The sequence below is a fragment of the Saimiri boliviensis genome, chromosome 9 (assembly GCF_048565385.1).
Source record: "Saimiri boliviensis isolate mSaiBol1 chromosome 9, mSaiBol1.pri, whole genome shotgun sequence".
Classification (NCBI taxonomy): domain Eukaryota; kingdom Metazoa; phylum Chordata; class Mammalia; order Primates; family Cebidae; genus Saimiri; species Saimiri boliviensis.
The window spans coordinates 109,506,256-109,531,502 of NC_133457.1; the positions used below are offsets into that span (position 1 = coordinate 109,506,256).

General features: G+C 50.0%; 2 protein-coding genes across 5 annotated transcripts; one reads left to right on the forward strand and one right to left on the reverse strand.

Annotated features, from left to right (window-relative positions):
- The first annotated feature begins 2,489 nt into the window (after positions 1-2,489).
- SNX21 (sorting nexin family member 21) lies at positions 2,490-9,368 on the forward strand. Of its 3 annotated transcripts, XM_010346918.3 has the most exons (5): positions 2,490-2,666; positions 2,923-3,193; positions 3,672-3,829; positions 8,089-8,099; positions 8,271-9,368. In XM_010346918.3, the coding sequence occupies exons 1-5, from the start codon at positions 2,646-2,648 to the stop codon at positions 8,287-8,289; spliced, it is 480 nt and encodes a 159-aa protein (XP_010345220.1). In that variant the 5' UTR covers positions 2,490-2,645; the 3' UTR covers positions 8,290-9,368. The 3 variants fall into 3 exon arrangements, with proteins under 3 accessions (XP_010345220.1, XP_003936504.3, XP_010345221.1); XM_003936455.4 differs by lacking the exon at positions 8,089-8,099; XM_010346919.3 differs by lacking the exon at positions 8,089-8,099 and having other exon boundaries at positions 3,672-3,822.
- Positions 7,540-25,247, reverse strand: ACOT8 (acyl-CoA thioesterase 8). Of its 2 annotated transcripts, XM_003936456.4 has the most exons (6): positions 24,830-25,247; positions 23,083-23,219; positions 15,427-15,652; positions 11,897-12,054; positions 11,163-11,357; positions 7,540-9,599 (listed from the first exon to the last, which is right to left on the reverse strand). In XM_003936456.4, the coding sequence occupies exons 1-6, from the start codon at positions 24,955-24,957 to the stop codon at positions 9,481-9,483; spliced, it is 963 nt and encodes a 320-aa protein (XP_003936505.1). In that variant the 5' UTR covers positions 24,958-25,247; the 3' UTR covers positions 7,540-9,480. The 2 variants fall into 2 exon arrangements, with proteins under 2 accessions (XP_003936505.1, XP_010345219.1); XM_010346917.3 differs by lacking the exon at positions 23,083-23,219.

Here is a 25,247-nt window from a genome sequence, read left to right on the forward strand (position 1 = left end):
GAAGGAAGAAAAAAGAAGGAATAATAATAATAGTGGAGGATGCAAGACCTTGAGATCTCCTAGTTCTGACTGTTTTTGTATGCCTGGCATAATCCTTCCCCTCACTAAGCCTCAGACTACCTATCTGTAAAATGGAGGTGACAGGCCAGATTTCTGAAGGGTCTTCCTGCTCTGACAACCCATGGTTTGATGAAGATCAGCTTTGTGCCCAGATATGTAAGGCATATACGAAAGGACAAGTTAATTTTTAACCACTGGTTGGTGAATGAGTGAGTGTTGAATGAATGAATGGTGTTTTTTTTGTTGTTGTTCCTATATCTTGCCCATAAGCCGGATGAGGGAGTAATCTGAGGTGTGAAATTGTGTAAACTGGCCATGCATGGTGGCTCATGCCTGTAATCCCAGCACTTTGGGAGGCAGAGGCAGGTGGATCACTTGAGGCCGGGTGTTCAAAACCAGCCTGGCCAATATGGTGAAACCCCGTCTTTACTAAAAACACAAAAATTAGTTAGGCATAGTGATGCATGCCTATAGTCCCAGCTACTCAGGAGAGTGAGGCAGGAGAATTGCTTGAACCTGGGAGGTGGATGTTGCAGTGAGCTGAGACTGCATCACAGTACTCTAGCCTAGACAACAGCGCAAGACTCCATCTCCCTCCCTGAAAAAAAAGAAAGAAAGAAAAAAAGAAATTGCACAAACTTAGGTTCAAATTCCAGCCTCTCTATTTCGGAGATGTGGATCTTGGGGAAGTCACTTTGCCTCAGTTTCTTCATCTTGAAAATGGGCCATTACTGTCCAGTTACAGCCTCTTCCTCAGGACGCTGTGAGGGCTAGATGTGACAGTATATAAAGTACCTAGAGCAGGTTGTAGGAGACAGTGGACCCTCAGAAAATAAGAACCCCAGCCTTTCTGCTCACATGGAGGCAGAGAGCTGAAATACCTTCTACTTATTCAAAAGCATTTCCCCCCACCCCTCTCTCCTGTGCCACTCAGAAAGGGTAGGAACTACTTTGGAGACATTTTGGGTTTATTGGTTGTATTGTATAACTATCAACATCTGCCCTAACAACTGACAGGTAGGCTTTTTGACAGGAAGCCACAATAACTTTTTCTCGACCTGAAGCTGCCCTGAGGATAAAAGATAAAACAAAGCTGGGGTTTGGGCTCGATTGCTCACTCCTCTGCATCTTCTCCTGATGTCCTGGGCTCGGTTGCCTGTAATCCCAGCACTTTGGGAGGCCGAGGCAAGCAGATAACCTGAGGTCGGGAGTTTGAGACCAGCCTGCCCAACATGGAGAAATCCCATCTCTACTAAAAATACAAAAATTAGCCAGGCATGGTGGCACATGCCTTAATCCCAGCTAGATCACACCACTGCACTCCAGCCTGGGCAATAAGAGCACAACTCCATCTAAAAAAAAAAAAGCTGAGGAGCCGCGGAGATGATCAGGCCAGCTGTAACGGGAAAAGGAGAGTATGCAGCAGGGGACCTGGGCTCCAGGCCCCACACGCAGAGACCTCTGGGTCGGGGAGGTGGCTCAGGCCCATAATCCCAGCCTTTACGGAGCCAGAGGCAGGTGGATCGCTTGAGCCCAGGAATTCAAGACCATCCTGGGCAATATAGCCAAATCCCATTTCTACAAAAAAATAGAAAAATTAGCCTGTAGTCCTAGCTAGTTGGGAGGCTGAGGTGGGAGGGATGACCTGAGCCCAAGGAGGCAGAGGTGGTAGTAAGTCGAAATGGTGCCACTGCACTCCAGCCTAGGTGACAGAGACTCCATCTCAAAAGAGAGAGAGAGAGAGAGAGAGAAGAAAGAGAAAGAAAGAAAAAAGGAAGAAGAAAGAAAGAGAAGAAAGAAAGAAAAAGAAGAAAGAAAGAAAGAAAAAAGAAAGAGGAAGGAAGAAAGGAAGGCCGGCCTCTGGCAAGTCGTGCGGCTTTAACCGAGTAACTCACCCTCTTTGGGCCTCAGTTTCCCCGTTTGCCTACATCCCATGTGTGAGGTTTAAATGAAATTGTGCACGCCTGCGAACACTGTAGAAACAATAATCATTTTGTAAGTGATCATTTCATCAGCCCTTGCTGTATGCCAGGCACTGGATGAGGGTTCTTAAAAGAGCTGCAAAATTAGTTTTAGCAGTATTGTTCCTGTTTTATAGATGAGAAAACCTAGGCTCAGCGAGGTCGGAGTCCAACCCAAATCACGCATCTTCTCCTGGCCTTCGTTTTCTCACGGGAGACATGGCCTCCCTAACATCGCATAATTACTTTGTGAAGTTAAAGAGCGTTGGGTGAAAATGAGTGGGACAGATTGGCGCCGACCTGGGTCTCAGAAGGGGTGGGAGGACTCAAGGAGGGTACGCGCCTGGCCGAATTGGGATGATTCTGCGGCAGGCCTGGGACTCCCTCAGGCCGACTCAGGCTTCCCAAGTCCCTCCTGGAGCCAAAGGCCCGGGATTCTCGGGCGGCTCCGGCGAGCGGGCGGGGCAGGAGGCGGGGCGGCGGCAGGAAGCGGCCGGAGCGGCGCTGGGAGCGGCCTGAGCCCGGCGGAGCCCCGCAGAGCCCCGCAGAGCCCCTAGAGCCCGGCCGGCCTCCCTGGGCTGCGGGGGGCTGCACCGGGACCGCTGGGGCGTGGTGCGCTCCTGAATGCACCGTGGGACGCCGGAGGTAGAGGCGCGCGAGGCGGCGCAAGAGACGTCGGGAGGGTCCCGAGCCCCTCCGGGGAGGAACGCGGTCCTAGGCTGAGTGGGAGGGGGGAAAGCGACGCGGGCTGGGTCCCCGGGTTCGCAGGACAGTGGGCTGCCAGGGGGCGGGGCCTCACCGCGCCCCTCCCTCTCCGGCCCGGGCCCCGCCCCTCCTCCAGCGCCGGGCGGGGGTCCTCCTCCTCCGCGACCCGGGACCTAGCGTGGTGCGCTCCCCCCAGGGTGCCATGGCCTCCCGGCTCCTGCACCGGCTGCGGCACGCCTTGGCCGGCGACGGCCCCGGGGAGGCGGCGGCGGCCAGGCCAGAGGCCGAGCAGTTCCCGGAGAGCTCAGAGCTGGAGGACGACGACGCCGAGGGCCTGTCCTCCCGACTCAGTGGCACCCTCAGCTTCACCAGCGCCGAGGACGATGAGGACGACGAGGACGAGGACGACGAGGAGACTGGCCCCGACCCGCTGCCCCCGGGGGACGGGACGTCAGGAGAAGACGCAGGCGAGTGCGGGAGGACGGAGGCGGGAACCCCGGGGCTCGGTTAGGCCTCCATCCCAGCCGCGTTCCCAGAGCATCCAGGGCGCTGAGTTGATCCAGCTGAAACTCCCACACTTAAAGCGCCTGGGCCACCTCTTGGCTGTGTGACCCTGAGAGAGTTTTAACACCCTTCTGAGCCAAGTTTTCCCTTGTGTCAAGTGGGAGAACTCACTCTCATCTCAGAGTTGCTGCGGGCATTAAATGTACAGGGCCTGGAATCCGAATAGAAATGATGTGCTAGCCATATTTTGAGGGTGGAGCTTTTAATTTATCCCCTACTGTCTACCAGGCATGGTGTTTGGCTCCTCAGTGCCTTTCTGCCCCTCAGTTTCCATTTCTGTAAAATGGGGATAAGTCTTGCCTCACATTGGGAGGACGAGTGAGGTCATGGCAGTGGTTGATACTGACCCTGGCCCATTGATGTGACTGGTCATGTCTGCAGAACGGAGCCCCCCACCTGATGGGCAGCGGGGCAGTCAGCTTCTGGCGCGGCAGTTGCAGGATTTCTGGAAGAAGTCCCGGAACACCCTGGCACCCCAGCGGCTGCTCTTTGAAGTGACCAGCGCCACCGTTGTCAAGGACCCGCCCTCCAAGTACGTGGTGAGTGAGGGTCCAGGATCCCTGGGCTGTGAGTCTAGAAGTATGGCTACGAGCAAGTAGGAAAGACTCCAACTTCCTGAGGGGTCTATATAGTTGTAAACAGCTACCTCATTTTACAAATGGGGAAACTGAGGTCGGAAAGGGGAGGTAACTTGAGCGAATCCTCACGTAAACGACTTAGTTTCCTTGAGACTGAGTAAAGTGGGGATTAAGGACCTTCCTCTTACCCTGGTTTTGAGACTAAGAGAACTGGTGTGTGCGCTTCCCCACCTAGCCCACAAGTTTTTGCAAATTATAGCAAGATGTGAGATACGGAGACAGATGTTATCTGGGTCAAACTTGAGATCCCAGTTGCATGGGTTGGTGGTTAAGGAAATAGACTTTCGATCCAGACCAACCTTGACTCCCACTTGTTTCCAGTTGTTTGACTCTGGGTGAGTTTAACCTCGGTGATCTTCTGTTTCCTCATTATAGCAATGGGGAAAATGCAGAGGATTACAGCAGGGGTTAAATGAGACAGTGGGCAAAAAGCCCTCAGCAGTGTGCCTGGCATTAGGTACAATTAAATGGTAGCTATGTCATTATTATTTAACTTTGGGTTGTAAATGGCTTGTCTGTCATCTAGGGCCTGCTGTATCCTTGTAAGGCAGGTGAATCAATTCTCAAGGACCCCACCCTGTACAGAAGAGTCTTGTCCTAAGGGCTAGACTTAGTGGGTGGGTGGCGGTTAGGGTGAAGAGCAGTGTTGGCGAGGGCCTTGGAGTCCCTTGCTGTTGGGAGACTGACTTGGAGAATGAAGTCTGCCAGGTCCTGCTCCTTTAATGCCGGCAGCAACTCCTGCTCTGGCCACTTTTCAGGCCAGGCCTGAAAGCCAGCTAAGCTGGCCACTCCTGTCAGTGGCAGCCCTCCATCTCTCACTCCTCTCCATCACCCTTCTCTACCTCTGACTCAGCAGGAGGGGGCCTGGAGCCCAGTTCCACATCTGGGCCTCTCCACCCTTCTCTGTTGCTGTTAGTAAGCAAGGGCCACACCCATGGGGTGACTACTCCAATTTCAGCAGGGACCGATTCTAATTATTTAGTCTTTTTAAAAAAAATTTTGAGACGGGGTCTCACTGTGTCATCCAGGCTGGAGTCCAGTGGTGCAGTCACAGCTCACTGCAACCTCCAACTGAGCTCAAGCGATCCTCCCACTTCAGCCTCCCAAGTAGCTAGGACGGCAGGTGTGCACCACCACATGTGGCCAATGATGAAGTCTGAAGTGGCAAAAAGGTCTCAGAACTCTGGGGTGGGTGAGGTTTCATACACAGGAAGGGGACACCAAGGAACAATTCAGAGGCAGAGAGGCCTGGGGGTGACGCTGGGTACCTGGATGGGAAGGGGATGAGGGGGATGACAAGATAGAGCAGGATGGCCAAGTGTTCCCCATTTAACGTGTGAGGCGAAGACCACAGGCTTTGGAATCAGATCAACCTGGGTTTAAATCCCAGCTGGGCTGTTTTCCAGCTGTGTGACTTAGAGCAAGTCGTTGAGCCTGCTTCCTCAGCTGTCAGAGATAAGGACACCTTCCTTGCAGTGCTGTTGTGATGATTAAATGAAATCATAGATGTAAAAAGTGCTTGGTACAGCAGGAGGCACAGGGTAAGTGCTCGGATAATGGAACTACTATCATTATGACCTATCTGGCTGTATGTTAACAAGGATCAGTGAGAAAATGGATACAAAATGTAAACTAGATGAACATAAAGGCTTATAGACCAGTGTGTCTTGGAGAAAATTGGTGTCCTAAAGTGTGTATTGCAGAAAACTGGTTCCCTGGAATGTTAATAGCTGTTTCTAAATAAAGGTTTTGTAGGCAGTATGTTTTGAGAATGCTGAGTTAAATGAGAATACAGGAAGTTTTTTTATTATTAAACTTTTTAATCCTTAATATTAATGCACACTGTGAATCTTCAGGAGGACAGAGTAGACAAACCTAACAGACCACGGGTGGCTAGAGTGCTGTAAGTTCACAGAACAAATGTGAGAGAAAAATCTGGCTTTGGTGTTAGGGTGCCTTTAACATCTAACACTTGCTAACTCTCCTTTTAAACCTGTTGGCTCAGCATTATTATAGGTTAATCCATATTCAGATTCTCAGACCTTAGTGATCATCTTGTTCAGCGTTTTCTCAAACCTCAGTCATTCCAGTACCTCCCTGATACTTGTCCTGTCTAAAATGCTACTTGTGCCCTTTTCTTCTTAACGTTTTTCTTTAAATGAACCTATTTTTTTCTTTTTATTGAGACAGAGTCTCACTCTGTTGCCAGGCTGGAATCTCGGCTCACTACAGCCTCTGTCTCCTGGGTTCAAGCAGTCCTCACACCTCAGCCTCCTGAGTAGCTGGGATTATAGGTGCCCACCATCACACCTGGCTAATTTTTGCATTTTTAGTTGAGATGGGGTTTCACTCTTGGCCATGCTGGTCTTGATTTCCTGACCTCAAGTGATCTGCCCTCCTCAGCCTCCCAAAGTGTTGGGATTACAGGTATGAGCCACTGCACCTGGCCAAACCTATTTTTTTCTTAAATGAAGTTTGTTTATTTTATTGAAACGGAGTCTTGCTGTCGCCTAGGCTGGAGTTCAGTGACGCCATGGTAGCTCACTGCAGCCTCGAACTCCTGCTCTTATATGATCCTCCTGCCTCAGCCTTCTGAGTAGCTAGGACCACAAGTACCCAGCTAATTCTTTTTTCTTTTTTCTTTTGTAGAGACAGGGTCTTGCCATGTGGCCCAGGCTAGTCTCGAACTCCTGGCCTTAAGCAGTCCTCCTGCCTTAGCCTCCCAAAGTACTGGGATTACAAGTATGAGCCACACCATTGTGCCCATCCTTTAAATAAGTTTAAAAGACAACTTAATAGCACTACTGTACGTGGAAAGCCTACTTGCCACAGAGAGAAGCTAGCTATAAAAATAAAAGTAGTGAAAATGAAACGTCACTAAATGTTGTTGCCTGAAAGAGGCCCTGACCTGAGATCCACTTCTGGCTCTTTTCTAAAAATGGAGATGAGAAGTGTTAGAGAAGTACTTTTTTTTTTTTTTTTTTTTGACATGGAGTTTCATACTTGCTGACCAGGCTAGAGTGCAATGGTGTGATCTCAGCTCACCGCAACCTCTGCCCCCCAGGTTCAAGCAAATTCTCCTGCCTCAGCCTCCCGAATAGCTGGGATTACAGGCATGCACCACTGTGCCCAGCTAATTTTGTATTTTTAGTAGAGACAGTATTTTTCTCCATGTTGGTCAGGCTGGTCTTGAACCCCCAACCTCAGGTGATCCTCCTGCCTCGGCCTCCCAAAGTGCTGGAATTACTGGTGTGAGCTGCCGCACCTGGCCCAAGAAGTACTTTTTAAAAACCAAACTGAGAGCTTCTCAATTTGTAGTCAGAAAGATTAAAATAGACTTAGGCTGGGTGCAGTGCTCATACCTGTAATCTCAGCACTTTGGGAAGCCAAGGTGGGAAGATTGCTTGAGGCCAGGAGTTCAAGGACAGCATGGGCAACATAGTGAGACCCCCATCTCTACAAAAAGAGAAAATTTTTTTAAAATAACTGGGTGTGGTGGTGCATGCTGGTAGTCCTAGCTACTCAGGAGGTTGAGGCTGCAGTAAGCTATAATCATTCCACTGCACTCTAACCTAGCCAACAGAGGGAGACTCGGTCTCAAAAAAAAAAAAAAAAAGTGAACCACCTCCTGATTTTGATGCAGTGATATTTACTCTAGTACACACCACCCAAAAACCTCAAGTACCAATACTTGTGTATGTCCCATCTTTGGACAAACACTGGCCTGACCAAGCACTTCTTTTACTAGAAACAGAAGTGGACCCAGAGGGAGACTGCCTTGCTGAGGTCACACAGGGAGGAAGTAGCTGAGCTGGGGTGGAACGTGAGTCCTAGGCCAGTAGACTTTTCACAGTTATGGCAACTGGGGCTGTCTGCAGACCTGTCCTCTCGGTCTAGTGTGGAAGAGCCTGACCTGGGATGTGGAGGCCAAGTGTCCAAAGTGGAACAAGCTCCGAGCTGGTCCTAAAGGTTGGCTTGGAGGCCCAAGAGATTGGCTTGGGTTTCAGCTCAGGTCTGGTTTTCCAGCGGGGGCTGTCAGGAGAACTAACTGCCCCTATGGGAAGGGACTACAAAGGGGACAAAAGGGGGACCAGCCCCAGGCACTGAAGCTTATCTCCGTCTTTCTCTCTTCTTGCTGCCTTGGGCCTGGGTCATTTCAGACAAACCTCAGGTAAGATGGGACTGGGCTCCCCCGCCACTGCGGCAGCAGCTCCTGCCCTCCTGGGTGCTGTCCCAGGGGTGAAGGGAAGAGGTGGGGAGGCACAGCTGAGAGTGTGGGGGATGGTGAGGGAAGGGGTCCATGGAAGACTTTCATTTGTCCTGACATCCACCCTCCCTGCAGCTCTACACCCTCGCCGTGATAGGCCCAGGGCCGCCAGATCGCCAGCCAGCCCAGATCTCTCGTCGCTACTCGGACTTTGAGCGGCTGCACCGAAACCTGCAGCGGCAATTCCGGGGCCCCATGGCTGCCATCTCATTCCCCCGGAAGCGCCTGCGCCGTAATTTTACTGCAGAGACCATTGCCCGCCGTAGCCGGGCCTTTGAGCAGTTTCTGGGTCACCTGCAGGCAGTGCCGGAGCTGCGCCATGCCCCGGACCTGCAGGACTTCTTTGTGCTGCCGGAGCTGCGGCGGGCACAGAGCCTCACCTGTACTGGACTCTATCGTGAGGCTCTGGCACTCTGGGCCAATGCCTGGCAGCTGCAGGCCCAGCTGGGCACTCTCTCTGGCCCAGACCGCCCCCTGCTGACCCTGGCTGGGCTGGCTGTGTGCCACCAGGAGCTGGAGAACCCTGGGGAAGCCCGGGCTTGCTGTGAGAAGGCCCTGCAGCTGCTGGGGGACAAGAGCCTCCACCCTTTGCTGGCACCCTTTCTGGAGGCCCATGTCCGGCTCTCTTGGCACCTGGGCCTGGACAAACGTCAATCAGAGGCTCAGCTGCAAGCCCTGCAGGAGGCAGGCCTCACCCCCACACCACCCCCCAGCCTGAAAGAATTGCTCATCAAGGAGGTGCTGGACTAATCTAGGATACTTGCCTAGATTTAAGGCCACTATGAGGAGAGGGGCTGCCCCAGAATGCAGGGGAAGGACCTGATGAGGACAGAAGAGCTGGGAGGTTGCAGGGGGTGCTGGGAGCCCCTAGAAATTCCAAAAGAGAATGTGAAGCAGGTCAAGGAAACTTACTTCTGTTGAGCTGGGCTCAGGATGAGCTTTGGCTGGGGTTGCCCTAGGATAGTACAGGGAAGAAGTCTGACACAGCCTCTCCAGCTTGTAAACCAACAGCCTGGGGGCTGTGGCACAGGTCAGGGGGCAATGTTCCCTTGTTGGTTGGCCCCCAAGCCGGTGAGGCCTCCTGGCTGAAGGTCAGGTACTCTGCCCCTGGAGTTGAGGGAGGAAGGCAAGGCTGCAGGTCTGGCCCAGGGGAATTAAAAGCCAGCCACTCCAGTGGTATCTGTCTCTTTATTGGATGTGAGGGCCAGCAGGACTGTAACTCCTGTCTCAGGAATGGTGGTAGACAGGAGGTTGTTGAACCCCTAGGCCAAGCTGGTACCTCTGGCTACAGCTTGCTCTCTGAGACCTGAGGCTTCACTCGGATCACGCCCTCTTGGGCACAGGTCACAGCTAGGACTCCATCCCGACGCCACAGTCGCCCATGGACCAGCCCCCGAGAGCCACCTGTGGGTGAGGTGAAGGGTAAGGATGGCTTCTCTACTTTAGAACAGTCAAATGCACTCTTTTTTTCTGAGACAGAGTCTCACCATGTTGCCCAGGCTGGTCTCAAACTCCTGGATTCAAGGTATCCTCCCACCTCAGCCTCCTGAGCAGCTGGGATTACAGGCACACATCCCCATGCCCGACCTCCAAGTGGACTTCTTGAAAAGGGTCTGGCCCAGGACAGGGCTGCCCAACACAAGGGTACACTGAGTGTTGTGGCCGCTCCAAACCTTCATGAGCTTATGGACAGTCATTGAGGAGTAACTCCTCCCACAGGAACCCCGCTTGACATTTTAAAAGCACTTTCACATATTTGCTCACTTCCTCAAAAAAAATCACAGAGGGAGGAGCTCTGAGAACAGTTTCCTTCAACAGCTCGGCCAAGCAGAACTGCTGTACCTCTGGCCACTTGTGTTAGGAAACCTATCGGCTCCCTGTATAATAAATCAAGCCAGGTCCTCCAAGTGGTAATTCATGAAAAATACCCCTATTACCACCACCAAGGGGAAGAAGGGGCTCAGCAGAGAGGACCTGAGGCCATGAGTTCTGGCCTCTTCCCTCCCGACCTGAAGATTTTTTTCTCCCTTGCTGGCTTGGGACCTGAGTTTGATGTTTATGAGGGATGATTGCTGGTTTCCCTTACACATAGCAGAGCTCACTCTGTCTCGTAGCCAAGAGAAGCAGTTATGTGTTGTCCAGTTTTCCAGACCATGACTGAAATCCAGAGGGGGTCAGGAATTTGGCCCCAGGCTGAAGCCAAATAGGAACCCATGTCCTCACTTCAAGGTTATCAGTCTTGGACTGCGATGCTACTGATACTTCAAAGTACCCCTTATCTGAGTATAAAGAGTCCATAAGTTTTGTCCTTGGCTTATCAAGCAAAGCTTTTCTTCATTTGAAATGTACTCCCTGGGAAAGGAGGTCAGGGTTCTCAAGCTAGACATTAATGAATGAGTCTCATTTCTCTCCCTCCCCTACAAGGAATGTCCTAGCAGTGAGGCCCTTAGAGACCACTGAATGCCCTGACCCCAACCAGGTCAATCAGAATCACTTAGCTGAAAAATACAGTTTCCTGGACCTTATCCAAGACCTACTGAGAATCTTGAGGCTGGAATCACAATCTATTTTGGAAAAGCTTCCCCAAATGGCAGTCTGATGGGCTGCCGGGTTTGGATACCACTGCTGTAATGTAACCCTTTTAGTTTAGATGGGGAAACTGAGGCTCAGACAAAAGATGCAATTTGCCCAATGTCATACAGAGAATCTGAAGTGGTTCTGGGACTAGAACTGGGTCCCTGAGTTAAAGTGAATCACATTCCCAGCATGCTCTAGAAATTTAAAGCAGAGCTGGTGTCCCGGCCTCACCCTCTCATTTTGAAGATGAAGATGCCCAAGCCTGGGAGGGAAGGAAAGGAGGTGACCTGTGCAGCACACAGGAAGTCGGGGAAAGTCAGCATCACCCAAGAAAGCAGGCTCCCTGCCACCCAAGGTCAGTGCCCTTATCCCACACGGCCCCACACTCACCAGCCCAGGGGCTCTCGCACTCATAGAGCATCCAGTGGTCAGCTCGGAAGGGGGCGTGGAACCACATGGAATGGTCCAATGAGACCATGAAGTGCACCTTGTGCTGGTGCTGGTGAGGCAGCAGGGCAGTGCCCAAGAAGGCGTAGTCGGAGATGTATGCGGCCACACAGCAGTGCATCTTCATGTCGCCCTCACCTGCAACAGGGCCCCATCAGCCCTGGGCTCCTGGGCTTTCCAGCTCAGGACCTGCAGGGAGCTAGGGGAAAAGGGACTCCCGTGCATGGATGTGCAGACTGGTTGCTGCAAAAGAGCACTTGGCCTACAGTGTGTGTGTGTGAAGGGATAAGCGAGATGGGGATGTGGGGAGGACGGGTGAGCAAGGACTGCAATCCAGTCTTCACTACCCAGGTCTCCCACACTGGGCCCCCAGAGCGGTGGCTTCCTCCAGTTTGCACAGAGGCACTTTACGGGTATCAGCAAAGCTGGACAACAACCCCAGCGAGGTGCCTTGCCTTCCCCAGAAAGGCGTGGTGTTGGGACTATAGTCACCTCCGCATTCTCCCCATGCAAAGGGCTGAGAGGGCCCAGTGAGAAACTGAGCCAAATTTCCCATCATGCAGATAAGGAAACAGGCCCAGAGAAGGGAACTAATGTGCCCAAGGCCACACAGCAAATGAGTGGCAGGCCTAGACCCCTTGGAGAGTGGTTTCCTCCCATCCGTGGGGTCCTCTTACCTATGTAGCCCTGGGCTCGCACCCAGAACATCTGTTTGGGCTCCATTCTCTGCAGCTGGCTCAGGGTGGGTGGGTTTACAGGCTTGATCTCAATGGGCACCTCCTGAGCAGCAATTCTGTTGAGCAACACTGGGTACCTCTTTTGGAGGTTAGGGTCTCTGAAAGTAAAAGGGAGAGGGACAGGGTGAGACCCAGGAAGAGAGGAAGTCTCATCTGCATCACTCTTCTGACTCTCCTCATTCTTCCACAGGGACTCCTGATATCCCCAAAGCTCCCCTCCCCTCATGGCAGGCCAGATAGGGCAGGGTTTGAATCCCTTCTTTGCCATTTATGAGCCATGTGGTCTGTGCTAATTAGTAATCTCTCTGAGTCTGTTTTCCCATCTGCAAAATGTGGATAATGACAGTAACCTACTTCCTAACCAACACTACGAAGACAAGATGAACACATCATAGTAATGAAGCATACCCTATAATGTGCACTGTTGAAAGCATTGTGCATCCGACAGTATTCCTCACAACAACGCTATGAGAGAGGTACTATATTATCACCCCCTTTTAATCACTAAAAGAAGCACAGAGTCCATGTAGTTTGCTCAAAAATTGGAGAAGACAGGATTTGGACTCAGGCAATCTGGGTACACAGTATGATTTTATTTTATTTTATTTTATTTTTTTGAGACTGAGTCTCTGTCGCCCAGGCTGGAGTGCAGTGGCACAATCTCGGCTCACCACAACCTCCGCCTCCTGGGTTCAATCGATTCTCCTGCCTCAGCCTCTAACTGGGTTTACAGGAACATGCCACTACTCCTGGCTAATTTGTGTGTGTGTGTGTGTGTGTGTGTGTGTATTTTTAATAGAGATGGGGGTTTCACCATGTTGGCCAGGCTGGTCTCAAACACCTGACCTTCAGTGATCCATCTGCCTCAGCCTCCTAAAGTGCTGAGATTACAGGTGTGAGCCACTGCACCTGGCCCTATTTAATTTTAATTAACATAATATAGCCACAAGTTGCTAGAGACTACCTTACTGAACAGCACAGATCTCAATTCAGGGTCCTTTAACAATGCCTTCCTTTCATTTCAGCAAACATTTGTCGAATTGCAACCACACACCAGGCCCTGTGTTTTTCCTGTTAATAGTGATATAACTACAATTTACTGCCATTGTGCTAGTTAGTACTAGCACACTAAGTGCCTCATCTCTCTTATCTCATTGAATCCTCACAGCAGCCTTATGAGGTAGGAATATGATTAGCACCATTTTATAATTAAGAGTACTGGCTCAGAGTGGGAAAGCAACTTGCCCAAATTCACACAGCTAGTAGGGACAAAGTCTAGAATTGAATCCAGGCCTTTCAGGTTCCCAAACCCACATCCATTCCATCATACCCTGTTGCCTTCCCAGTGTCTAGCACGAGAATAGAGACCTTCTCTCCTTATGATACAGCTAAGAAGGAAGCAGAGCAGAAATGAGCATTCCTATTTTTTAGGATTCTTTTCCTAGTTTCTTTACTAGGGCCCTGAGAGGCTGGGGAATTGGGCAATGTCCCACAGCAGGTGAGCGTTAACAAAGGCACAGCCCTGGCTAGAATCCATGTCTGTCCTGTGTCTGGACCCAGAGCTTTCCCTTGCATTAGCATTTTCAAACGTTATTTATTTATTTATTTTTTTGAGATGGAGTTTTTCGCTCTTGTTACCCAGGTTGGAGTGCAATGGCACGATCTCGGCTCACCGCAACTTCCGCCTCCTGGGTTCAGGCAATTCTCCTGCCTCAGCCTCCTGAGTAGCTGGGATTACAGGCACGTGCCACCAGGCCCAGCTAATTTTTGTATTTTTAGTAGAGACGGGGTTTCACCATGTTGACCAGGATGGTCTCGATCTCTTGACCTCGTGATCCACCCGCCTCGGCCTCCCAAAGTGCTGGGATTACAGGCGTGAGCCACCACGCCCAGCTCAAACATTATTACATGTGATCCAAATGAATATATTTTACCAGGTATTCCAAATATCTAACATGCTCCCTGGTGGTCTAATGGTTAGGGGAAAATGCATATTTGTATTTTTGTACATATGTTTTAAATACATTAAAACATGGGGGCGGGCTTGGTGGCTCATACCTGTAATCTTAGCACTCCGGGAGGCCAAGGCAGGCAGATCACTTGAGAGAAATTCAAGACCAGCCTGGCCACCATGGCAAAACCCCATCTCTACTAAAAAATATATATATAAAAATTAGCTGGGCATGGCAGCATGTATATGTGTGTGTATATATATACACATATACACATATATGTCTCAGCCTGTAATCGTAGCTACTCAGGAGGCTGAGGCATGATAATTGCTTGAACCCAGGAGGCAGAGGTTTCAGTGAGCCAAGATTGTGTCACCGCACTCCAGCCTGGGCAACAGAGCAAGACTCCATCTCAAAAAAAAAAAATGCACTAAGGCAAAGACAGTGACCAATCAAACACAGGCCGTAGCTCTGCTGCAGAGTCCTAGAGGACTCCTAAGCTGCTGGATCAGGGGCCTGAGAGCAGAGAAGAACTCACTTAGGAGACTGGGGATTTTATATATATATCCCCATTCCCCTAAGCCTTGGGAGGCTGAGGCAGGTGGATCACCTGAGGTCAGGAGTTTGAGACCAGCCTGACTAACATGGAGAAACACCATCTCTACTAAAAATACAAAAGTAGCCAGGTGTGGTGGCGGGTGCCTATAATCCCAGCTACTTCTTCGGAGGGTGAGGTGGGAGGATCGCTTGAGCACAGGAGATGGAGGCTGCAGTGAGCTGAGACTGAATCACTGCACTCCAGCCTGGGCAACAAGAGCAAGACTCTGTCTCAAATTATATATATATGGAGAGAGAGAGATGCGTGTGCGTGCGTGCGTGTGTGTGTGTGTGTGTGTGTGTGTGAGCAATCTCAGCTCACTGCAGCCTCTGCCTCCCAGGCTCAAGCCATCCTCCTGCTTCCCCCTCCCGAGTAGCTGGGACTACAGGCATGTGCTCCCACGCCTGCTAATTTTTTTATTTTTTGTAGAGATGGGGTTTCACCATGTAGCCCAGGCTGGTCTTGAACTCCTGGGCTCAAGTGATCTTCCCCCTTGGGCTTTCCAAAGTGCTATGATTACAGGCATGAGCCACCGTACCCAGCCCTAGCCTTATTTTATTTTTAAATTAGAGATGGAGTCTTGCTACGTTAGCCAGGCTAGTGTCCAACTCCTGGTCTCAGGCAATCCTCCTGCCTTGGCCTCCCAAAGTGCTGGGGTCATAGGTGTAAGCCACCACACCCAGCCAAGCCCTTCATTTTATACCATGACCCAATATAGACACATATCAGAAAGACACACAACTGAACCTCAAGTTTCACAAAAGGATTCCTGCCCTTAATACATACATATTATTCAATATCTTCTTTTCTAGTCTATGTTTTTTAAATTCTGGTCAAGACCCACTAAACAATTCCATGACCCACAAACAGATAGCAGCTATATTTTGAAAAATCTGCCCTGGAGCCTCCAGGTCTCTCACCTTAAATACTGGTCAATGAGGGCCTCAGAGTCAAGCAGCTCTTCTGGCGGTGGCACTGTGGGCATGGAGAACTGGTGCTGCAGGGGGCTGGGCTGGGCCTGCTGGAAGGAGGCCTGGCAGATGAAGATGGGCTTCCCATGTTGCACGGCCTTCACAGAGCGCACCGAGAAGCTCGACCCTGTTCGCGTCCGCTCCACCTGGTACAGTACGGGCACCTTTGGGTCCCCTGCAGTGGGCACAAGGGCACAGTGGGTCCACAGGTCCCGTCATCACAACGCCTGACAGGCACCCTGCTACTCATCTTCCATTCCATTTCAGCTCAGTAACTACTAACTGAGGTCTGCTAAGGTCCAGGCACTAGGGATACAGAGAGACCACCAGGTCCTGTCATCAGGCTGCTCCCTGTGCAGGTGGAGCTCCTCTCCAATAGCACAAACAACAGAGACATTGATAGATTCCTTGCATTCAAATCCTGCTCTGCCACTCGCCAGCTGTGTGACCCTTCACTTCTCTGAGCAGCACACTCATTTGCAAACTGGGGATCATCATGGTACTCACACGTTACAGGATTTGAATGATAATTACATGAGTCCATAATTGTAAGGTGTTTGGAATAATATCCGGCACATACTGAGGGTTCTGTAAGTGTTTGTAAAATAAAATTAATACTCCTTGCTTCTGCCTTGCTCTATCTGTGCTTGGGATCTTGTCATCAGTCCCAAACCATTATTCCAGATCAGTAAATCTAGCCTGCTGCCTGTTTACTGTTCACTTTGCTGTTGTTATTTTTGGAGAACAAAGGCTATTTATTCAAAGCTTGCATTTTGTTGCTGTTGGTTTTTGAAATGGAGTCTTGCTCTGTAACCCAGACTGGAGTGCAGTGGTGCAATCTTGGCCCACCTCCTGGGTTCAAGCGATTTTAATGCTTCAGACTTCTGAGTGCCTGGGACTACAGGCGTGCACCACCACCAGCTAATTTTTTTTTTTTTTTTTTTTTTTTTTTTGAGACAGAGTTTCACTCAGCTGCCCAGGCTGAAGTACAGTGGTGTAATCTGGGCTCACTGCAACCTCCACCTCCCGGGTTCAAGCAATGCTTGTGCCTCAGCCTCCCAGGTAGCTGGGCCTACAGGCGTGTGCCACCACGCCCAGCTAATTTTTGTATTTTTACTAGACATGGGGTTTCACCACGTTGCCCAGGCTGGTCTTGAACTCCTGACCTCAAGTGATCCACCCAACTTGCCCTCCCAAAATGCTAGAATTACAGGCATGAGCCAATGCACCCAGCCAATCAGAGCTTGTCATAGCAGGAAGTCAACCACCTTCACTTGCTTTTGGCAGAGACTCAAGAGGCAGGCAAAGGAATGGGAAAGCTCTGTAGTGGAAATAAAGGCTTCAGAGATGCCCTGATTGGAGGCTATTGGCACAGGGAAGCTGTAGGTGGGCTAACTAGAAGCAGGACATCCAGCTGGGCGCAGTGGCTCACGCCTGTAATCCCAGCACTTTGGGAGGCCGAGGTGGGTGGATCACCTAAGGCCACGAGTTTGAGACCACGAGGGCCAACATGGCAAAACCACATCTCTACTAAAAATACAAAAAATAAGCCGGGCATGGTGGCATGCACCTGTAATCCCACCTACTTAGGAGGCTGAGGCAGGAGAATTGCTTGAACCTGGAAGGTGGAAGCTGCAGTGAGCCATGATTGCACCATTGCACTCCAGCCTGGGCAAAAGAGCAAAACTCCATCTCAAAAATAAATAAATAAATAAATAAATAAATAAATAAATAAATAAGCAGCAGGAGGACATCCTGTGTGATTGGTTAGGGGTGCATATTTGACTTTCTCGAGTTGGTCCTAGATTGGAAGCAGGGGCAAAAATTAGGGAAGCTGTCAGTTATTAATCAAGTCCTAGCTTTGAGGGCCAACTGTTACAGTGGTCATTATTTGGCTTGCTGGACTGGTCGGTAAAGATAGTGGTCAGAGCCGGGTGCAGCGGCTCATACCTGTAATCCCACCACTTTGGGAGGCTGAGGCGAGTAGATCATGAGGTTAAGAGTTCTAGACCAGCCTGGTCAACATGGTGAGCCCCTGACTCTACTCAAAATACAAAAAAAAAAAAAAAAAAAAAAAAAATTAGCCAGGCGTGGTGGCAGGTGCCTGTAATCCCAATTACTTGGGAGGTTGAGGAGGTGAATCACTTGAACCCAGGAGGCAGAGGTTGCAGTGAGCCACTGCACTCCAACCTGGGCAACAACAGAGTAAGACTCCATCTCAAAAAATAAAAAATGGCCGGGAGTGGTGGCTCATGCCTGTAATCCTAGCACTTTGGAAGGCTGAGGTGGATGGATCACCTGAGGTCAAGAGTTCAAGACCAGCCTGGCCATCATGGTGAAACCCCATCTTTAAAAAAAAAGAAAATAATAAAATAATAAATGAATTTAAAAAAAGATAGTGGTCTGATTTGTGGATAGCAGGCTGGCTTCCTTTGCTGGTTGCTGCTATTGTGGATCAGAGTTCTGTTTGTTTTTTTGTTGTTTTTTTTTTTGAGATGAAGTTTCACTCTTGTCGCCCAGGCTGGAGTGCAGTGGTGTGATCTCGGCTCTCTGCAACCTCCGCCTCCCAGGTTCAAGCAATTCTCCTGCCTCAGCCTCCCAAGTAGCTGGGACTACAGGTGTGCACCACCATGCCCCGCTGAGTTTTGTATTCTTAATAGAGATGGGGTCTCACCATGTTGGTCAGGATGTTCTCAATCTCTTAACCTCGTGATCCACCTAACTTGGCCTCCCAAAGTGGTAGGATTATGGGCATGAGCCGCTGCGCCTGGCCTCAGAGTTCTGTTTTCATACATGGTCTAGCCACTGGCTGTTTGTATATTCAGCCTCTCCCAGGCAAGGGCTGCTGTCAGTCAGTCACTTCACGCCTGATGTATATGGAACCCATTTGGTCCTTCCCTGTCAGGTGTCTCTGCTCCAAAACAGAGTGGAAGAGCCTGGGCAACACAGGGAGACCCTGTATCTACAAAAAATAAGAAATAAAAATTAGCTGGACAAGGTGGCATGTTCCTATGGCCCCAGCTAATCAAGAGGCTGAGGCGGAAGGATAACTTGAGGCCAGGAGATCAAGGCTGCAGTGAGCCATGACTCTGTCACTGTGCTCCAGCCTCGGTGACAGAGCAAGACCTTGTCTCAAAAACAATAAAAAGAACACCACCACCAGAGTAGAAGGCACTGGCCAGGGATAAGGCAGTCAACAACAAGCAGGTGAGGGAAGATTTGGAGAGGGAGCTTCCCTGGCTTCCCTGAAGTTCTTACTTTGTCTGAGTCAGGCTGACCTTGGGGAACCCTGACAGCTGGGCCGTGAAACATCTTGGGAATGACTTTCAACCTTCATTCAGATGAAAGAAGCAGGTCTAGAGAAGCGTTGCTTCCTCCACCATGATCCAAACAGGGATCCAAGTCTGCACCAGGGCTCAATCAACAGCAATAAACATCACCGTCTGAAGCCAACTGGCTTGCTCAGCTGTCTGTTATCAGGCACTGACACAAGTAGGGCTTTTATCAGAATGGGAGCTTCTCAAGGTCAAAGGCGTCTGAGGAGGGCTTACCAAGAGTCCAAACACCAGAGATTGCTACTTGTGCAGTCTGATTTCAGACACTGGAAGGAAGTCTCCCCTCCCTACCACCAAACTTGAGGGGAAAAACAAAAAAACCTCTCATCCAATCCTTGGTCTGCAGGGAAGCTAAAGTGCAGATTCCCTAGGAGGATCACAGAACATTCAGTACTCTGGTACCTTTCAGTGTGAATGAGTTCCAGCCCCATTCTTGAAAATTGTTATATGAACAGAGCACGTAGGGCCCTGAGGCATACTGAAGGAAGGGAACTAATGATTATGAAGTGATGTAGTGTGCCAGACAGCATTAGGCAGGGGGTATGTTTCCTCATGTTGGTCTCACAAAAACTATACAGAACCACTGTTACCCCCACTGTACAGATGAGGAAACTGCTGCCTTAAAATACAATTTTTTGTAATAAAGTCATGCTCATTTGTTTTCATACTGTCTATAGTTGCTTTCACTGGCAAAACCTGAAATATTTACTATCCGGCCCTTTCTAGAAAGTTTGCTGATCTTGTTCTGAATTCTTCAAGCTCTAAATTTGCCTTTGTAGAGAAAAACTAAAAACAAAACAAAATCCCAATTAATTAACATTCTTTCCTGGGCTTTTGGAAAAAGAACTGATAAGATAAATGACCAAGAACCAACCCTCCCCCATAACATTCTTTATTTAAAAATATAGTTAAGCTGGGTGTGGCTCATAATCCCAGCACTTTGGGAGGCCGAGGTGGGTGGACCACCTGAGGTCAGGAGTTCAAGACCAGCCTGACTAACATGATGAAACCCTGTCTCTACTAAAAACACAAACATTAGCTGGGCATGGTGGTGCACGCCTGTAATCCCAGCTACTTGGGAGGCTGACGTAGGAGAATCACTTGAACCCGGGAGGCACAGGTTGCAGTGGGCCGAGATCGCGCCATTGCACTCCAGCCTGGGCAACAAGAGGGAAATGCTTTCTTAAATTTAAAAAAAGGCCAGGCCCGGTGGCTTACCCTGTAATCCCAGCTCTTTGGAAGACTGAAGTAGGCAGATCACGAGGTCAGGAGATCGAGACTATCCTGGCCAACATGGGGAAACCCCATCTCTACTTAACCCCCACCCCCCACACACACACAATTAGCCAGGCATGGTGGCGTGCACCTGTAGTCTCCACTTCTCAGGAGGCTGAGGCAGGAAAATTGCTTGAACCTGGGAGGCGGAGGTTGCAGATAGCTGAGATGGCACTTCCACCTGGCCGTCAGAATATGACTGCGTCTCAAAAAAAAAAAAAAGAAGACGTTAAGAGATGGGGTTTCATCATGTTGGCCAGGTTGATCTCGAACTCCTGACCTCAGGTGATCCACCTGCCTTGACCTCCCAAATTGCTGGGATTACAGGTGTGAGCCACTGCGCCTGGCCAAGAAATATAATTGGTTTTAATCTCATACAGCTGGCAGTCATATCACGAATTGATAAGAGAGCTCTCCTTTTTGCCTTGCAGCCAGGAATCTCAGAACTAAATGTTGTATGAAACTGCAATATGTCTTAGCCAAATTTTTTGACATGGACGATTTCTCCCAAATCCCCTGTTACTACCAGCCTGATGTCCTTTGACTTTTAATATTCTCATAATAGCTACCAATTATTTTAGTTATCTTGCAGCCTTCCAAGACACACGCAGGGGCACAAATAATTATTAATTTTTTTTTTTTTTTAATATAGAGACGGAGTCTCACTCTGTCTCGCCCAGGGTGGAATGCAGTGGCACAATCTCAGATCACTGCCACCTCAGCCTTCCTCGTTCAAGCAATTATCCCACCTCAGCCTCTGAGTAGCTGGGACTACAAGCGCACACCACCATGCCCAGCTAATTTTTTGTATTTTAGTAGAGACGGAGGTTTCACCGTGTTGCCCAGGCTAGTCTTGAACTCCTGAGCTCAGGCAGTCGGCCTGCCTCAGCCTCCCAAAGTGTTAGGATTACAGGTGTGAGCCACTGCGCCCAGCCAAATAATTATTAATTTTGAAATGGTAGCTTGGACATGGCTCATTTCATGCTGCTCCTAGATGCAACATTTCCAAGAAAGAGGATCTTTACCCCAGAACCTGGGTTGAGTACCCTGGCAGCTCTACCATGGTTTAGAATTATCGCCCAAGAGTTTGAGAGAAGCAAAGAAACAGGAAAAGAGTTTGGCACTTGAAGACACATAAACCAGGTTCAAATCCTGGCTCTGCCTCCCTGAGCATTGTGGGAGCTGGTTCCAAACCTCTTCGGGGCCTTAGGTAAGAATGATGGCAGGAATGCCTGCCACCCATGTTTACTTATGAAGACCAAACAAGATAATGCACACAACTATGCCCTGTATCATGCAAATTTTAATTATTCCCGTAAGTTAATCATCAAAAACTAGTAATATTTATGGAAAACCAGATCATGCCAAGCCCTGAACTAGGTAACTTTACCTGCAAAGACTCACAGAATTCTTCCATCACAGGCCAAAGAGATTCAGAGTTCAAGTCATGCTACCACCCCCACAAAACAAAACAGCCAGGTATTTCACTAGGCTAGAAGGAGTACAATATCAAAAGGCTGGTACTTCTAACCAAATTAAAGAAACAAAGCACATATTTACTCCCAACTAGTGTAAAGATGAGAACTTGGCTGAGGCCATGGTAAGTATTCAAATACTTTATAGCAGTGACTGGGGGAAGGGCACCAAGCAATATTCCCCAGGAATGAAGAGTAAGGGACACGGGACAATATGAAAAAGATTATTTACTATCACACGGATAACTTTCATATTTATAAAATGGAGGGGGAAACTCTACTGTTTTCTTAATACAAATCACAAACGGTAAGGGTCCACAAGCTCTTCTCAGCTGAGGATCCATACAGAACACAGTGACTATCAAAACTGGGGCATCTGCTCTAGGGGTGAGAGGGAAGGAGAGAATATGGTGAGTTTTTTTTTTTTTTCAAAGCATAGGTTTTGCTTTTATTTTCCATTTATTTATTTATTGAGACAAGGTCTCGATTTGCTGCCTAGATTGGTCTGGAACTCCTGGGTTCCAACAATCCTCCCCTCGGCCTCCTAAGGTGCTGGGATTACAGGCGTGAGCCCCCACACATAGGTTTTAAGTGATTTTCTTTATTGACCCCAGAGCTATAAGAAGCTGTGAAGATCACCCCACTAAAATACCCCTGGCCCTGCCCTCCTCCATTTCACAGGTGAAGTAAACCAAGCCTTAGGGCGGGGAGCTAACCTCACTCAAGGCCGCATGGTAAATTACTGAGAAAGCTGAAGCTAGGCCCTACATCTTTGGTTTGTTTTTATTGACCCTATGCTCAGTTGACAAAAGAAGCCTTAGATCCGTTGATTCTCAGGCTGGTGCCCTCTCTCCAAGCCAAGCTGCCCTACCTCCGCACCTCTAGCAGAGGTTATAGCACCCTGAGAACCTAGCACAGCACTTGGCATCAGGAGCTATGTTAAGAATGAAAGAACAGCCGGGCGCGGTGGCTCAAGCCTGTAATCCCAGCACTTTGGGAGGCTGAGGCGGGTGGATCACGAGGTCGAGAGATCGAGACCATCCTGGTCAACATGGTGAAACCCCGTCTCTACTAAAAATACAAAAAATTAGCTGGGCATAGTGGCGCCTGCCTGTAATCCCAGCTACTCAGGAGGCTGAGGCAGGAGAATTGCCTGAACCCAGGAGGCGGAGGTTGCGGTGAGCCGAGATCGCGCCATTGCACTCCAGCCTGGGTAACAAGAGTGAAACTCCGTCTCAAAAAAAAAAAGAATGAAAGAACAAAAGTCCCACAGGGAGCAGTTAGGTGACAAAGTCTTGTGTCATTAAGAACCAGATATCAGGTACCCAGTGAGTCCCAGCAGGTGTGAGGTCCAAGGCTCTTTGTTAGCCCCAGACCTTGATCCACCTAGAGACCTCTTAGTGTCCTCCACCCCTTCTCTTGTCTTCCTGTCTCCCTCTCTTTCTTTTTCTCAGCCCCCAAGGCCAGAAATGGCTGCTGGGCCACCAGGGCTGGGTTGGGGCAGGAACTAGGGGGTTTACCTGCCCGAACAAAGTAGCAGTGAAGGGAGTGCACGTGGACGTCTTCACTCACAGACTTGGCTGCAGCCACCAGGGCCTGGCCCACGATCTGACCCCCAAACAGTCTCTTGGAGGCCGGTACCCAGTAATGCCTTCCTCTGTAGGGAGAGGGGGAAAGAGGGAAAGACTTGGAACTGGGCCAAATTCTACTACCCTCGATGAGCCTCTAGCGCATGACTTCTTCACCTTATTGGGATTTAAGATCCCTTTGAAAATATGGTAAAAGCGACAGACCCTTTCCCCAGGCAAACATCCTTCTGCATAAAAATCCTCTGGGCCAGGCACAGTGGCTCACACCTGTAATCCTGTTGGGCCCCCTTCGGGAGGCCGAGGCAGGTGGATCATTTGAGATCAGGAGTTCAAGACCAGCCTGGCCAACATGGTGAAAAACAGTCTCTACTAAAAATACAAAAATTAGCTGGGTGTGGTGGCATGCACCTGTAGTCCCAGCTGCTAGGGAGGCTGAGGCAGGAGAATCACTTGAACCCGGGAGGCAGAGGTTGCAGTGAGCCGAGATCACACCACTGCACTCCAGCCTGTGTGACAGAGCAAGACTCCGTCTCGAAAAATATAATTAAATTATAAATAAATAAGTAATAAGAGCCCCCAGACATCAAGTCTAACTCCTTCAGCGTACAGATGAGAAAACTGCAGCTTGACCCCAGAGATGAAAATGCTTGTGTGGTATATAGACCCACTGGAAGCTGAAGAATTATGTCTTCAGCCTCCCACTTCCCAGCCTTTTGGCATTTTCCATAACAATGAATTACAAACAGCCCTCCACCTGGCAGGTGGCTCTTGCCTGTAATCAATCCCAGCACTTTGGGAGGCCGAGGTAGGAGGATCGCCTGAGCCCGTAAGTTCAAAACCAGCCTAGGCTCCAAAGTGGGGCCTCATGTCTAAAAAATAAAAAAGTTAGCTGGGCATGGTGGCACCCACTTGTGGTCCCAGCTACAAGGGAGGCTGAGCCAGAAGGGTCGCCTGGGCTGGGGAGGTTGAGGCTGCAGTGAGCAATGTTCGTGCCACTGCACTCCAGCCTGAGCGACAGGGCCAGATCTTGTCTTCGAAAACAAAAATAAATAGCCCTCCAAGAAGTTACTTATAATTCCGTAAGCCGAAGGCAGGGAGATCAAAGTAAGACAACTTCCAATAAATCCAGAAGCAGCCTTGGTCAAAGCTGTTAGAAACCCTTGCAGTTAAGAACTTCAATGATGCTGGGAAGGAAACATGCTCAAGCCTCAGGATGAGTAATGAGATGCCAGATGCCAGACCCACCAAATGGTACAGGGGGCGGGATATTGTGAGAAGAAAAGGATACTGAAGACGCAAGATGCTGCGGCGTCTGTTTTAAGCTTGATCGATCAGCTGTGTGCCCTTGGGCAAATCACTGCCCTCTCTGGGCTAGTTTCCCGGGTGAAGGCTTAGGGCTGGCTGACGAGTAGGCTCTCTCAGGTCACCACTGTATTTGCTCAGATCTCCAGGATTTCCTAGAGATGGGACTGCGCAGACCTCGCGGTGCGGAGAGGAAGGGAGGAAGCCAGGGCAGCGAGAACACCTCTGTAGGGGCGAGTTCTCTCCTAATCGTGGCAGAGCGTGCAACCCACGCAAAGCCATCCTAGTCCCGGAGCCAGGGGCCCCGGGCGGCGGCAGTCGAAACCAAAAGTTTCTGCCCTAAAGGACGGGATGCTGGGCAGGAGCTGCCGGCTACCTGAAGAGATCCTCGTCCAGCGGCTCGAGGTTGAGTACGCTCGTGACCAAGACGCTACGGAGGTCCCCAGGGGGATCGCCGCGACCGCCACAGCCCTGCCCATCTTCTGGGGTCTGCGGGGATGACATCTCGTTCAATGTTGCCGGCCCTGCACACCCGCTGCGCGGAACACGCGGGAGACACACACAGAACCTGGCGCTTCCGGCAAACTGCTTTAGTAACCGGAATTCTCCTGCAGACCGCTGGAAGGTGGAATCTAGGTTATGATTGGTCAGAGCTCCTGTCAGTCTTCTGGTGGGTGTGGCCCTCTTTCTCTAACAATTGGAGAAAACGAATGCCAATCTGCGTATCCTGTGTGTGACTGGATGTGTCGGTGAGGGGGCGGAACCTCGGGACTAGATAATATGGACTAAGTGTC